At 41.1% G+C, this 15,545-nt stretch overlaps 1 protein-coding gene across 2 annotated transcripts in view; it reads right to left on the reverse strand.

Annotated features, from left to right (window-relative positions):
* ATP6V0A2 (ATPase H+ transporting V0 subunit a2) overlaps positions 1 to 14,543 on the reverse strand; it is a 398,498-nt gene extending 383,955 nt beyond the window's left edge. Inside the window, exon 1 of one of the 2 annotated variants that reach the window (XM_086942902.1) lies at positions 14,295 to 14,543. In XM_086942902.1, coding sequence (XP_086799028.1) covers positions 14,295 to 14,411 — 117 coding nt within the window. In that variant the 5' untranslated portion in view covers positions 14,412 to 14,543. The remainder of the gene's footprint in view (positions 1 to 14,294) is intronic. The other variant, XM_086942903.1, reaches the window with a different exon arrangement.
* Positions 14,544 to 15,545: the final 1,002 nt, after the last annotated feature.

A 15,545-nucleotide genomic window follows, 5' to 3' on the forward strand; every position in this document is an offset into this window, starting at 1 on the left:
AAGTCTGGGACCATCCTGATATTGCTGGTACTGCTAAAAAGATAGTCAAGTCTTGCCTAGTTTGCCTCCAGTACAACCCTGGGAAGGGAACACAAACTTCAACAGGAGGGTTTGCGACACCATCTGCACCTTTTGAGGCCCTTTCAGATGGACTATATCCAGTTTGAGAACTGCAATAATCTTACATATGTCTTAGTAGTAGTTTGTGCCTTCAGTAAAAAGATGGAGGCATATGCTTCGAAAGACAATACAGCCCTCACGACTTTATTTTGATGTAATATAACAACCCTACTCTATTAATGTATGACACCTAATGTGGCTCTACTTACTAGAGCTGCCAATTTTCTCTTTTCTTAAGGACTTTTATTAATCCTAGCAACAGATACATGTGGATGCAGCACAACATTTTTGACCAAGGCCACCCAAACTCTTGTGACATGCCCGTTTTAACCATCAATTTCCATATAACTCACTTAATTATTGGATCTTGGTCCTAGCCTCTGGAAGTGCTACCCTGCTCTAGTATAACTAATACTTAGGGTCCACTTGATTGTTTAAATGTAAAAATGTGTACATAAACTGCTTGCTACAGTCGGCTTTGTCTATTGAGGAAAGAGGAAACATTTTGCTGCATTGCATTGCTTCCATACCGAGGCCAATCTGCTATAGCAAGTCTGGCCTCTTGAGTACAAACATTTGCTGGCATTTTGATAATTCTGGTGCCCAAGAATCACTTTGTTTTCAGAGTCTCATGCATAAAGTTTTAAGTTAAAGAAGAAAAGACAATCATTTAAGCAAGCTCCCATAGGCCTTAAGAGGAGAATCTTCTTTTTTGTTTTTCTTGCTTGCTCAAACGCAGAAACTGCATCATGTTCACACACCTTCTGTAGTCTAAATGACCACATGATGAGCAAAAGTCAACTCCAGACTAGCCTATGTCAAAAGCTCAAAACGCTGATCCACACTACATGATGGTAAACTAATACCAAACATTACAATAACAGTGGTTAAAGTTACATTTAAATCCATGTGCTTCTTACATAAACCTCTACAACATGTATTGCATTAGGTTACAGCTTTGACCTCTCCTACAGAAGAAGATTCCTAACCTACGCTCTGCCACCAATCATTCCCCCTTATCTCCAGATTCAAGAGGAAACACTAGAGCAGTCCATTCCTTAAGTTCTAGACTATGCAAGTTTGGAACTTACAGTCTACCCATCAATGATCAGAACATTAAAACATATATTTCAAGACACTGCTAAAGAGTTACCCATGTGTGCAGCAGAGTGTGGAGAAGCCAAGCAATGTGGATGACAGGGTCCACAACAATTTGGTCTCTATCAGGCAGGTCTCGGCAGCAGACTGAGGAGTGAGATGAGGCACCCTCGACAGATAATTCAGGTGAAGGAATTGATGATGAACCAAGAGAAACAAATCACTTTAAAAATGTTCTTAGTGAATCTGTAGTAAATTAATGAACAGCACATGCCTGCAACTTCTATGAAAAAGACAAGAGGTATTCCCTCCCAAACCCCATTTTCCTTTCTCCTCCCGCCACTACAGCAGCCCAATTCCTATGCAAGATTACTTGATTACTGCTGAGCTAGATATTTCTCAGTGATTGCTGGCTCTATCTGTTTTCCATCATATGTGATTCTCTCAGTCGTCATTTTTTCATGAATGTCTTTAATCTCCCAACACTGACTGAGATACAAATGTCCACTCAAGATGAACGTATAGATGATGGAACCACTCAAATATTTGTTATAATCTCCCATTATTTTCAGGGCGCTTATTTTTAGGGTGCTGGACTTATTTGGTAAAGCAACTTTTAGAATAACTTTGGCTGAATTCGCTTAAGCTGTATTACCTGTTCCTCTTTTTGTGGATGCTCACTGTCACATAGTTTTTTCATACATCTCTCAGTAACAAAGTAACTATATCCAGCTCAGAGCACCGAGGTAGCAATGTCATAAGGTCATGTATAGTGACGTCCTAATGCAGGAGACAAGGGAGTCCGACTACCTGGCCCATTGCTACCACTGACCCATTTATCAGAGGCAGAAGGTACAGGCAACTCCTGCCATTCCCCCGTCGAAGGATATTAGGAGGGCATGAGGAGGGTGCCAGCAAGAGCTTCTTCTACCTACAGTGTAGGCAGATGTTGCACGATTTGGTGGCTATCATGGCAGCTGGGGAACATCATAGCATGGTGAAGCGAACGCAAGACGAAGCCAAATGAGAAAAACTGATATCTGCTACAGGACTTGACAGGAAATGATCCTCATCTGTGAAGCCTAAATACAGTCTGAGGAGCACAAAGAGTTTGCAAAGCCCTACAATTTAAGATAATGTAGAAGAAAATTCCAAACCAGTGAAAAGAGATGTATATAAATCCACGGCTGGACTGGTAGGCCCAAATCCTCTTGGCCCTATGGTATCAAAGTGGTATTGAACTCTGCCTACATACTAGGAAGCCAGCAAGACCATCAGACACCACCTGGCAGTCTTGAGAGCTCAAAGACAACATATCTGTTATATGAACAGAGTCCATTGTGGGGCTCTTTGTGTCAAACCAGAATCCTCTATTGTAAATCAGGGGAAACCCACAGTGATTTATAATTGAAGAGGCCTAATGATAAATTCTCATTTGGAATACATAAATAAAGATACGATGAGACTGAAAAAGTTTCTGTTGCTGTTATGTATTCACCTCCAATACAAATGATATGAGTAGATTGGAGTGGATTGAGGAAGAGTTGAGTGGATTGGGATAGACTGGAGTGGGTTAGACTGGGGTGGATTGATGTAGACTGGAGTGGGGTGGACTGGGATAGATTGGAGTGTTGTAGATTGGAGTAGAGTAGATTAGGATGAGTAGAGTAGACTGGAGTACAGTGGTGTGGGGTACACTGGAGTGGAGTAGATTGGGTGGAGTGGGGTGGGGTAGATTCGACTGGTGCTATAAGTTATAAAATACGCAATGGTATAACTAGACCCTAGAGAAAGGGAGAGTTATAGTTAATATAGTGTGCCACTACTGCATAATTTTTACCTACCTATTACCACTTTAATAGAGTTATATGTAGGGGGAAAATAACAAACCTATTTCTAAGGGCAAAACACAACTGAGCCAAATTCTACCTAAAAACAACATGGCTGCCTTACTTTTGTAAAGGCAGTCATTAGCTAATCTCATAATGACTTGTCATCGCTATGTACCGCAGTAATCATGCGAAATTCCACAAAAGTACAGCAACAACAGATATCAATAAGTGAAAATGCCTTGTATTTTAAAAAATTCTTACCTGTAGTACCCAAAAGGATAATCTGCACACCATAAAGTGTAATCCTGCCAAATGTAATCTTAATCCAACTGGCCATTTGGCCAATGCATGGGAGTACAAACACCTCACACATAAAAGGTCACTGCCTTGAGACAGTAATACCACAGGGAATCCTGGTCAGCAAGTTCTCACTTACCACAAGCATGTGGTCAAACAACAAGACCATCACAATTTCTCACTTCAGAACAACCCCTTTGTTTGAGTCAAGAAAAAGCAACGTCAAACCTATTTTTTTAATGTATTTTTTGGGGTTTTTAGTCAAACCTATTCTTTAAATATGCATTTTACTTCATATTTTTTTTGTCTATAAAACACAAATTGCACTCAAATGTGTGATTAAAATTCTAAAATGACAGAAAAAAAACGTGTGTATTACAAATAATTACCTACAATAGCTAATTAACAAGAGCTCTAAACATTCAAAACATGTTCTTCACTAAAATTTCTACAAAATTCCTCACCTCATGCAAAATGCAAACAGGATCTGGATTCAAACAAAAATCTGTGGCTTCTTTATGTTTTCTAAAGCCACTGCTTATAAACATAGGTTGGAAAAACCACCTCTTATCTTGAATTATAGCTGGCTGCACACAGCATAAGGGTTTTAGTTTCATAACTGCAGAGAATCCATGCATCTAATCGTCTCCTAAATGTGATCCATCTCCTAAATTCAAAAAGTAGCTCCTGCAGAAACCTTAATCACATTACTTTCTGACGTAATGCCATGGATGGTGCCGAACCTAAATAAAGCTGCTTGGATATGCCCATTGGGCAAAATGGTAAATCTAGCCACCCTTCCCTGTACAAATCTTTTTCGTAAAATGGAAATTGTAACTGCCACTGCCCTAAATCCGCATTTATTATCCCATGCACATCTGTTTCTGCAGCTCTTCCCACAACACTATTAAGCGATGTTTCTGATGGGGAAATGTAGCAGTACTTTACAGATGCAGCTTTAAAAACACGGTTCTGATTTGTTAGGCGAAACTCCCGTATCACTTGCAAACGAGATACTGATTTTGGAAGACCAAAATCCTCCTTAAGGACAGCGGTTTGTAGACTGGCCAAACAGCACCAATTTTTTCAACATGTGTTACATACGCAAAGGACAAAGTTGGTAACAGCTTGCCTCTAATTGCACCCAGCAGCAGAGTCATTTTAGGACTATACAGCCTCCTATGCAAGCATCAGAAAAGCAAATGCCAAAGTGTAACTGTTTCTATCCATCTCATGGAGATTGTGCTGCAGAGAAGCATGCATGGAGAACCAGAAACCTAAATACCTATAGGATGAGACATATGTAAGTGTCCGAGATCCTAATGAACTAACTCCTTTGTTTACAACTGCCTCACCCCACAATCAATACTCATCGCTCTTGTTTTCCCAGCACCGGTAACTAGTTGGTTTTCTTGGTTATATGGACTGAGTTGTGCCCATGCCATCAAAGCCCAACTCGAGTCAGGTCAAAGATGACTAGGCCATAGGCATATCGCAGCATATAAATAGGCTGGTGACCTACCTTAAGAGGAAATGTCCTAGCAGCATAAAGGGCCAGGCAAAGGTCTGCTATGCACAGTCTTGTACAGCAGGGACCGAAGACCAACGTGTCAAACTCCAGTTAGTTGAAATCGTTCCAGACGCATAACCATGTGATCCTGGGTTTATTGCATCCAGGTATCCGTATATTCCACCTGAATACCACGCAGTAGGATCTTTTAAATTCTCCAAACTACTAATGTTCACCACGAGTTCCAGTTGACCAAATCAAAAGCCACACCACATCGACAAAGCAAGTAATCAGGTGTGACCCCGGGGTGTGGGTATCTTGCAGAATTAACATATAGAGGCTACCACAACATGATCATTTGTACCTCTTGCAGGATGAAATCCACAAAATCCACCATTTTAATTCCTGATGCAATATTTTGGTATATAATTTAGCCTCCACATCTGACAGGGCCATCAGCCTGTATTTTGCCACTTCTTGAAAATCGCCCTTCTTAAACGTGTGATGGAGCATGGATTCCCTTCAGCTGTGTGGCACTGTGCAAGATTGCAAGGCAGCTGTATACACCAAGTCAATCAAATTGGCATCAGGAGAATCAGATTATAATTTTCAGAAGGAAATACTTACGAGTACCGCTGCCCCATCTGCCCTCAATCCTTTAATTACTTTTTCCACTTTCTCCATCCAAATACACCCTATCACTATCCAAATGATGAAAGGCTGTTGCTGAGGCAATTGACATGTGTATACAGCGTGATAATAGGAGAGACAACTCTAACAGTCCAACTTTTTCACAGTGTTTTCAAGAGGAACACCATCTAGCTTGTTAAAAAAGGCCCAAAATTTCTTCTGATTTTCCAGTTTACAAATCTGCAAAATTTCCGACCATTGTGAGTGTAAAAAGCTCTTGTGTTTTTTACTTTCATGACTTCCTTATGGTAAATCCTTTTAAACATTTTTAAGATACATGTGGATTGGCACTACTCGATTTATTTGTTAAATGCCAAATTTGTGCAAGTAATGGTCTCTGAAAGGAGTTGGCCTAACGGCTAGAGCGGTCGACCTCAAATCTGGGGAACCGAGTTTGAGTCTCGGCAAGGACACGCAACATCCTGTTCTGGGCAAGTCACTTAATCTCCCCGTGCCTAACAAAAATGAATGTGTCCTCATGTAACGCAACTGGTGCTCGTGTAAAGCACTCGGATACCTTCGGGTCAAGTTTGCGCTATAAAAAACTCTGTACAAATGAATAATAAAAAAAATAATTACTAAATGAACTGCTTGTATACTTTCTAACATTTTATCCTTGATATCTACGGTGTAGATAAGTGGTGATGACATGCCAGGCTGCAGTATTACGACTACCTCCACACATTTATCAATAACTTTATGACATGTAGGTAGAAGACTGTAGCGTCAGTAACAGGGCCTTTATAGGGTGCATTTTTGTTTTCACAATTGAATACAGCTTTTTTGGTCTCTGCATTGCATCCTAACCTTTTCAACTAAGACAGACCCCTAATTGAGCCACTTTCCCACTCCCTCAACAAATTAGTTTGCGTGGGACTAAATACTGCAATTTGCATTTCTCTTACATCAGATAATCACCCGTCCCGCCGCCCCATCAAGTTTGTCGCCAACTCCACTCCTCTTCTTGATTCGCTCAATAAAGTCATCAACCTGGGGCATCAACCCATGAACAGCATTGTAAAACGGCAAAAACAGAAACACACCTCCCTTAGTTCTCAGGCTCCTTGAACAATTCATGTCAAGATAAGAAAGCTTTACTCTAATTACCTTGGCGTAGATCAACATACCCACTTACTGCACTGGCATTCAAACCTACAAGGAAGGTCCACTTACTAGTAAGCAAAATACATTGCTAAAAAAGAAAATTGAGTAAAAGACGTAGATGCTATTTACAGAACTCACAAACTTTCCAAAGGTTGCACATTCCTTAATGCACCACAGTAACCATCCCTCAAACGACTAAATGATGTGCCTGTTTATACAGATTAGTAACTAAAAGTACCAAGGATTAGGATTTCAGCTGCTTTCAATACTCCCAACAGATTCACCAACAACACCAGTATACCACAGCAGGCCTCTCCCACTAATTTCCCCTTCACTAAAATACTCCCTGAATAAATCCTTGCCCTGCTAAAATTATCTCCAAAGCAACAAAGACTATGAAGATCCCTGCCATAGTACCATTGCTTCAACTCACACTTCTTACATGCCCAGGTCACAAGTTTCATTAACACTTCTCTTCAATTAAACCTCTGCTATTTAAAAAATAAAAAATACACACGCACACCGCACTCCCTCCCTTCCTCCCCACAAAACCGTGCTGACCCCAATAAAGACCTGCCAAAGAGCAAGCCTTCACTGGAATTTCACACTGCTACAGAAAGCAGTCAAAGATAAACATCAAAGTCACACAGATACGCAAATCATCCTAGACTCAAAACAGCACGGATTCCGTCATAAACATGGGACAGAAATTACAATAGACAATGTCCGGAATGCGTGCTCTAAATAGCTATCTAACAATTACTGGACTCTTAGCTGCTTTGATGCACTAGACCATTCTACCCTCCTGTTCCACCTCCAGTTGGTGGCACAAGACACTTGATCGCGCTTAACATAGTTCCCCAAGTATCATGCCCAAAAAGTCAGAATAATGGCTAGCAGCTTCCAACGCAGCCTAGTAACACGCACAGTCCCTTCAAGGATTAATTCACTCTTTCACTCCTTAAATTCAACATACATGTAAATCCTCTCTCATGGACGACTTAGGAAACAAAACCCTCCCATGCCTAAGAGGCACAAAACAAATTTAGTGTCACAAGGAATAAAGTAATTCACCACCAACTCATCAAGTCTGGAAACAACAGCCATGGAGGAGTCAAACCAGCCTCAAATTCACATTTTGAGGCACAAACATCCTAGTACGCGGCCCACCTTAATAAGACCACCAACATCCACAGACCTACGTGAATTTGTCATCAGAAACCAAAAACAGAAATCTAGGCATAATATGAGGTGCAACCCTCTACATCAACACCCAAATGGAAACATGAATTAAATTCACAGTGTACCAGATAAAGCTACTCAGAAACATCCAGTCATTAATTTTAACTGAACATTCTCCAAGCAGCAGGTGTTCTGGTAAACTTTTGTTTTGATTGTGTCCACATCATATATACGCCTTATACACCAACTTAAAAACCTACACAAGAAAGTATGAACGGACCAAAATGTGTCAGTTACCTAGAGTTTAACCTTAGACAGCAAAAATCTATGAGCCTTCAACTTATTTATGTATTTTTTTTGCAGTTTTATATAACACAAACTTAGCCATGGCAGTTCTTAAGTTAAGCCGGTGGGGGCCACCAACACTGACTTTTAGTTACCAGCACTTATTTGTACGCCTCAGACATCTATCAATAACACAAGAAGGAAAAAACACACAAAGTGGAAAGATGGCAGAAGAGAAAGACGGAAAAAAAGGTAAAAAAGGAATGAATTGGGGACCTCCAAGAGTGAGATAAACAGGCAGGGGGTGTCTGGCAGAGGATTAAAGAGGCTTAAGGTGAATTGCAGACTATGAAGCATTGGTATTCAGTGCGCTGACATTTATTGGCTCGGGCAACAGGTTTTGGAGCAGAGCTTTGGGCACCAGCATTCATTTACAAATTAAACATTGGCCCATGAGCACCAGTTACATTACACAAGGTGAGGTTCCATTTTTAGGTCGAGCCTGGGCAGCGCATGCGCTGCTCTAGAAGGCATGCTGTATTCAGGTAGGGGGTTGAAGCTCCACCCTCTCTCCGCCCATATTTTTCATTGGCTTGTGTCATTGTCCATTGTAAACTATGGCTGTTCATTGGTCAATAGGTTTAGTAGTCCCTCCTTAGTACTGCCTTGTCTCATTTTGTAACATCCCATAGCGAGACCCCCGTTACGTGTGTTGTTACTCAGTTGGCTTTAATTACAGGCTCCGAGCACTATTTTCTCAAATAGATTTGTCCAGCCTGCTGTTGCATGAGGACACGCTCTCTACTAACGCTTTTAATTTTATTTTTATAGCACGAAAGAATTTGCATTGCAATAGCTCTCGCATTTGCTATTGGCATGGTAAATGACAATGCCTTTCATCTATCTGTTTTAAAAACAACACAAATAAAATAAGTTTTCATTTACAATGTCAATAGCTCAAACTCTCAAATGCGAGACCTATTGCATTTCAAATGCTTGTTTTTTCTAAGTGGTCTCCACTGGCTCCTCCTACCAACTTGATTTGCATTTAAAACATGATGCCTCATCTACACAAACCTAGAACGTTCAGCTCATACATAGTTGCAAAAAAGAAATAGATAAAAAGCTACCAGCTGTACTCGAAACAGGTCAGTGGTTAAGCTGTGACTCTAAAACACAGTACACTTTACTCAACAGCTTTCAAGGTAAAATGTAAAACTCAATCATTTGGACCACAAAAGAGGTTCCTGGGACTGCTTATACTTGTCATTTTGTGCACTTTTTTACTCTGCAGTATGGCCAGTGAAGTTATTTTTCAGCAGTCTGTGGAGCGCTCACCAGCGAAATGAGGTCCAGTGAGAGCTACATACACCATGCGAACTGCCTGGTACAATGGTGGTTCAGTCAGTTCCTGTGCTTATCCCAAGATCTTGTTTTGACTGAACCGCAAAGTCGGGAAATATAGGTGTTTTGGAGTACAATTTTGCTCCACAAGCAAATTTAAAAAAATAAATGGATTTCACATTTTATAAAATAGTTTAACTCATCCCTAGTTATGAGAATGCTCTATGTCCCCGACAGCTCATTACTCATGAACTATGTCAAGTGAACTCTGACAGTACAAGCAGGGGTGCAACTAGACTGAGTATTACTATTACTATTACTATTGTAGTATGCTGCATAATCTGGACAGCTCTATAACAGACTGTTGAAGCTGTATTCAATGGTTCTTCTCAGTAACCCTGAATTCCAGCATCCAACGTGAATTCATACTTTAGATATGCTTAGCAGATACCACAGCCTCCTGAAAACAACTCGTATTTGGAAAGATTTTGGTGTTAACAGCACGTGATGAAGCAGAGAAACTGAGCATAAAGTATAATTATTCATAATGCATCTACTGCACAAAAATTAGAGTTAAGCAGCAGTATTAGCTGCTACAGCTGTCAGGACATTCGCTAATCCTTCCTCTTTAGTATTACTGCTTTTTGGGGTTTATCAAGCAAGTTGCTGGATCAGACACTATACATCGCGCTAAAGGTCATGCACGGAGGAATCAAAAGGAAGACTGAGAGGCTTAAGGTGGGTCAAATGATCAACCATGTATTGCCATACATGGTCCACGGACATGCAATGTCAGGCCCACTTTGGTACGTTAGTCATTCGAAGTTTGTGACTGCACAGGTTAGTCTGATTTGTAAAGCGCATGGCTACTCACCAGTGTGTCCAGGAGCTCAGGCTAAGGGCAACAGACCAAGGCATCTAGATTGACTGCCTGAAGAGCCATGTCTTTAGTTTCCTCTTGAAGGCAGTGAGATTATAGACCAAACGGAGGTCTGTTGGAAGTTTGTTCCAGTTGAGCAGCCCCAAGTAGGAAAACTATCTCCCGCCTACTCTACAGCGATTGATCCGGGGCACTCTTGCAAGGTGCATGGAGGATGAACGCAGGGTACATGCTGGAATGTATTTGTTCATCCTCTCTCCGAGATAAACCGCGCCTGTATCATGCATGGCTTTATTCATTTAGACCATGGCCTTAAAAACAATCCGCCTTTTTTTTTTTTAGAGCCAGTGTACGGCCCTCATATGAGGACAGATGAGACCGGGGTGGAAGTCTGAGTAGCAGTCTAGATGCCGAGTTCTGCACCACCTGAAGTCTATTGAGAAGAAAGTCAGGGAGGACTAGGTAGAGGACATTCCCATTATCGAGGCTCATCGTGATCAGGGCCTGAACCACCTTTCCACCTGCAGACTCAGATAGGAGAGGTAAATAAATGTTTTAGCATGCGGAGCGTGCTGAAGCCAGTACCCACTAAGGCTTGAATCTGTGGTTGGAAGGAGAGGGAGTTGCTAATATTAATCCCTAGGTTCTTCACAGAGTTTTGGAGGGGACCATGGTGAGGCACATCGGTCGGCCAGCAGGTTGTCACCAGATTGTGGGGGACATCTCCCAAAACTTGTGTAATTTTACCCAAGCATGCATCATATATATTTACATATACACACACACATACAACATAAGAACATAACATGAGAGTAATAAATAGTAATGGTTTCTGAAAATAGAAACAGTGCAAGAAGAGGGAATTCTACAGTCTTATTAAGTCTGTGAGACTTCTAAACAATGTTTTTACAGTTGGTGTGCTGCATATATTTAATTGGAAACCTTGAGTGGGAGAAACAGGATTATGAAATATGACGTTTTGGAGTAAAGGTCGGTAAAAGCACAGCAATATACTTCTAGAAACAACAGTAGTGTGGCTTCTTACAGCAGTGATGGGGTTAAATCAGAACAATTATGAAAAGGGTTTTGGATAAAAAGGATTAATTTACACAGCCCCTCTTACAAAGCTAACCTGCTTCCTCCTACCTCTTAAAGAACTATTAAATACCTAATCCCTTCAAAGCTAACGGTCTATGTCCTTCCAGGTAGGATTTCCCTCACACATTTCTTCAGCAGTGGGTACACAGTTAAATATATATATATTAGTGGGAGAATCATGAGAGGTCAGACTTTAGATACTGTGGAGCAGCTAGACAATATGCTGACTCGGTTGAACTCGATCTGAACTACCTTAGATTTACAAAGCTCTGCCAGCATAGGATTCTTCTCACCATCAGCTAAAAAATGTCCTTCATTTTGCTGAACCATCCTGCCATCCGTTGTTCCTAGTATTCTGCACTGCATAGCTCTTGGTCAGATGCTTACGGGTGGTTACACAAAAAGCAATGCTGGCTAGTTGGGGAAAAATCAATTTCTTAGAGAATACACACTTCATATACAAGGCTCATTCGCTCTGCCATTTGTTCTTTCTTTCTCCTTGACCATATTCTCTCTCTCACACTCCCTCAAGGTGATTGTATGGATGCTTAAAAAGCTATACAGAAAAGCAAAACAACATCTTAAGGCAAATAGAGACAACATCTAAAATCCCTTTGTACTAACTTTCGAAGTTAACATTCTATTACTTTTGCAGCACCTTTTCTCTCTCTGGAGATCTTTCTTGTGGATGTACATATTCTCTCGTGTTTTGCTGCTCTCCCTGGATCTCTTTCTACGATTTTTTCAGTCTCTCTTTTTCTCACTCATTCACTCTCTCACCCCCTTATCCTTCTCTGAGTTCCTCCTGTGCTCATCATCCTGCAACCACTTAGCACTTTTCCTTTTTCAATCTCCACTTATCCATTAGCCTGCTCAGTCTTCCTAGATCCACCAGTTTTTATATATATCATGTGACCAAGCTCCGTCTGCGGAGCGAAACGCGTCAGGGAGGGAGGGCACTTGCTCTGACACTATCAGAATAAACTTCTGCACTGCTGACACTGTACCGGTGTAATGGCGTTCATGATTTGCAATTGAATCATTTGTGGAGAGGAGGTCTGCGCCCGTTCATGACCGCAGCAAGAGGAGGTCGGGATTCTTTCGAGATATATATATATAAATTTCTGTGCAGAATTAGGGTTTTAAGAGGTGCAGAGAGTGCTATAACTGATTAGATCAATTTTGTATATTTAATGGATGACTATATATCTCTACACCCGGCAGCATATAAAGAGCAATAAGTCGGTTTATAGATGGAAGGGTATTTTTTTTAATTTTAAGTCAATCAATCAATCAGATTTATAAAGGGTGGCTAATCAACCAATAGGGTATCTAGGCGCTTGCAAGTCCTGTCAAGTCAAAACGTAATCTTTATTTCGTGAATTTTATTTCTAATAGTGCTGTACAATATCACTAGCTTCACAGGACCAAGAAATAAACAAACCGCTGTAAAGATGTATGCTATAATTCTGTTGGAATGCCGAATACTTTCTCTATGCACGGTAGGCATGGGGACAAAGTAGAAACCTCAAGTACCATTAAGATGGACTGCCTGCTGATACGGAAGTAAAGGTTATGCAGGGCCAATCATACTAAATCCTTGGATAACAGGTGCAATTTCAAAGTAAATGTTAAGCTGCCTTCTACTGTGATCGTAACACTACTTCCTGGTATAATGTTCTTCTGTTCAAAACTCAATAAAGAAATTAGAAAAAAAACACGATGTACGCTATAATTCAATACACAGCTTATTTTAATGGGCTTTTTCTTTGGAAGGCAAAATTATTCTGTCATAGCAGTCTGATAACTGCCACGTGCTGGGCATTTATTGAAGCTAATATGTTGAAGTGCTGTTGGATAACCCTGCTATCTACCTGTTGATGGGTGTACTGTTGGATGTGATATTACATTTAAGGTCGCTGCTGGTTTTCACCTGTCCAGATTAAATAGGGTAGGTAGGTCATTGCTTTATGTTACGGTATTGAAACGACCATGTTGCAAAATGTGAGACAGGAAGGCAGCAGCGATTTTGAAAAGAAATATAAACACCCAGGGAATAGATTAGATGTGGCTAAAATTCAAGTCAGGAGCCTCAGCCCAGCCAGGGAACCTGACGTGGTCCCTCTCTGCCTAATGGTCATGCGCGCCCGAGTACAAGTACCAACTCTTCTGTGAAGACTACGTAGCCGTTTCTTGCAGCCTGCTGGTTTATCGCAAAAGTGTCTAGATTTAATTGCTATGCAGTGTGCGCTATTCAAAATAAACGTTGAAGCATAGTTGACAATATCTGTGGTTCGGTAAGTAAACAAACAGTGGTCTCTGATGCCCCTGTACTCAAACAGACGACGACATACATGTAATAGCATTTCTTTAACCCACAGGCAAATAAATGGGAGCCCCAGATATTCCAAAAGGGGCCCATGTGGTCGTCTTCGATGCTGACCCTTGAGTTGAGTGCCCGAATATCATGATGCGCCAATCACTGGCAGGTGGAAAGTACCTGAACTCATGACCCCTCAGATTCTTGGGTGCACAGTTGATAGCAGTGACTTCCCGGCAGCCTCACACACGGCCAAGGGTATAGGTATACGAAATCTCTCATAAAAAGCACACAGACAAATACATCCAATTTCTCCAAAAGCACATTGCGTGTGGGAACTTCTGATTGACCTAAAGGAAGAGATGGAAGCGCTTGGATTTCCCATCAATGTTTAACCGGACCGACAAGCCTTGAAAGTACACAGACAGGCGGTGTATCTTCATCAGAGACATACATTGGCCCGGGTAGTTACTGAGCTCCCTTTAGTCACCAAGCCAGCGCACAACATTGCCCCGCAAGTCCCACTGTACTCACATCCCTAAACTCGACGAGTCCGAGCTCTCCCAACTCACTGATACAATCGTAGGCAGAACCGGACTGTAAAAAAAGCTGCGCCAGGCACACAGCCTCGCTGCGGAAGAAGCCGTCCATCCTGCGGCGAAACCAGTCAGGCAGCGGCAGGAGAGGGTCCGGGTGACAACTCAGCGGTGTTCGCTCAGTAACTAGCTGGTCCAGTCAGGTGGCACCATCACCGCACATCCTGCTTCGGCATAAACACAGAAGAGGGACAAGCCAACAGCATCCCCGTAGGCAGGGCTTCCGCGCATCAAACACAGAAAAGGGACGAGGGAATTCTAGAAGAGATACAAAAGAAGGACAACACAAGTGTCATCCCATTCCTCAAAGTTGAGCTGACTCCACGAGCCATGTAAGTACGATTCAGGGTTGCCACCTTCACCAGAGAAACAAGCATTTGCAATGCAATAGGTCTCGCATTAGGAAAGTTTGAGCTTTTGGTATTGTAAAAGACAAATTTTGTATTTGCGTTAGTTTTGAAAATAGCGAAAGTAATAACTTTGTCATTTACAATGTCAATAGTTGTAACTTTCGCATATGTGACACCTGTAGCATTTGTAATGCAATATGTGTTGTATTTACGTGACTTAGATGTATTGATATTACAAATAACAATGGCTTTACATTTTTTTAAAGAATTAATACTTAAATAAAAGCTATTGTAATTTATAATGGCAATACCTTAAACTTTTGTGAATTACATTATGTTGAGTGTATTTTATTGTGACGAAAATTCAAGAACAGAAGTGAAATATTAACATCTTGTTACATTTGTAATAAAGCTTGAAACATTGAGCGAACATATTTGAACCAGGTGTTGTTGAATGGTTGCACAGATTGATTCTGTGGTGGCGCTGAGTGATGTGATGGCGAACGAGTGATGCTGTGGCGTTCAGTGATGCTGTGGTAGCACATAGTGATGTTGTGGTGCCCCTGAGTGATGCTGTGGTGGTGCGGAGTGATGCTGTATGCTATGTTGTGTTTTGCTATCCTATGTTTTGTTATGCTATGCTATGTTTTGCTATCCTTTGCTTTGATTTGTTAAGTTATGCTGTGCTTTGTTATGCTGTGTTTTGTTATGCTATGTTTTGTTATGCTATGTTTTGTTATGCTATGTGTTGTTATGCTTTGTTTTGCTATGCTATGTTATGCTATGCTTTGTTGTGTTTTATTATGCTATGTTTTGCTATGCTATGTTTTGTTATGCTA

This window comes from Lissotriton vulgaris, chromosome 11, assembly GCF_964263255.1.
Source record: "Lissotriton vulgaris chromosome 11, aLisVul1.2, whole genome shotgun sequence".
Lineage (NCBI taxonomy): Eukaryota > Metazoa > Chordata > Amphibia > Caudata > Salamandridae > Lissotriton > Lissotriton vulgaris.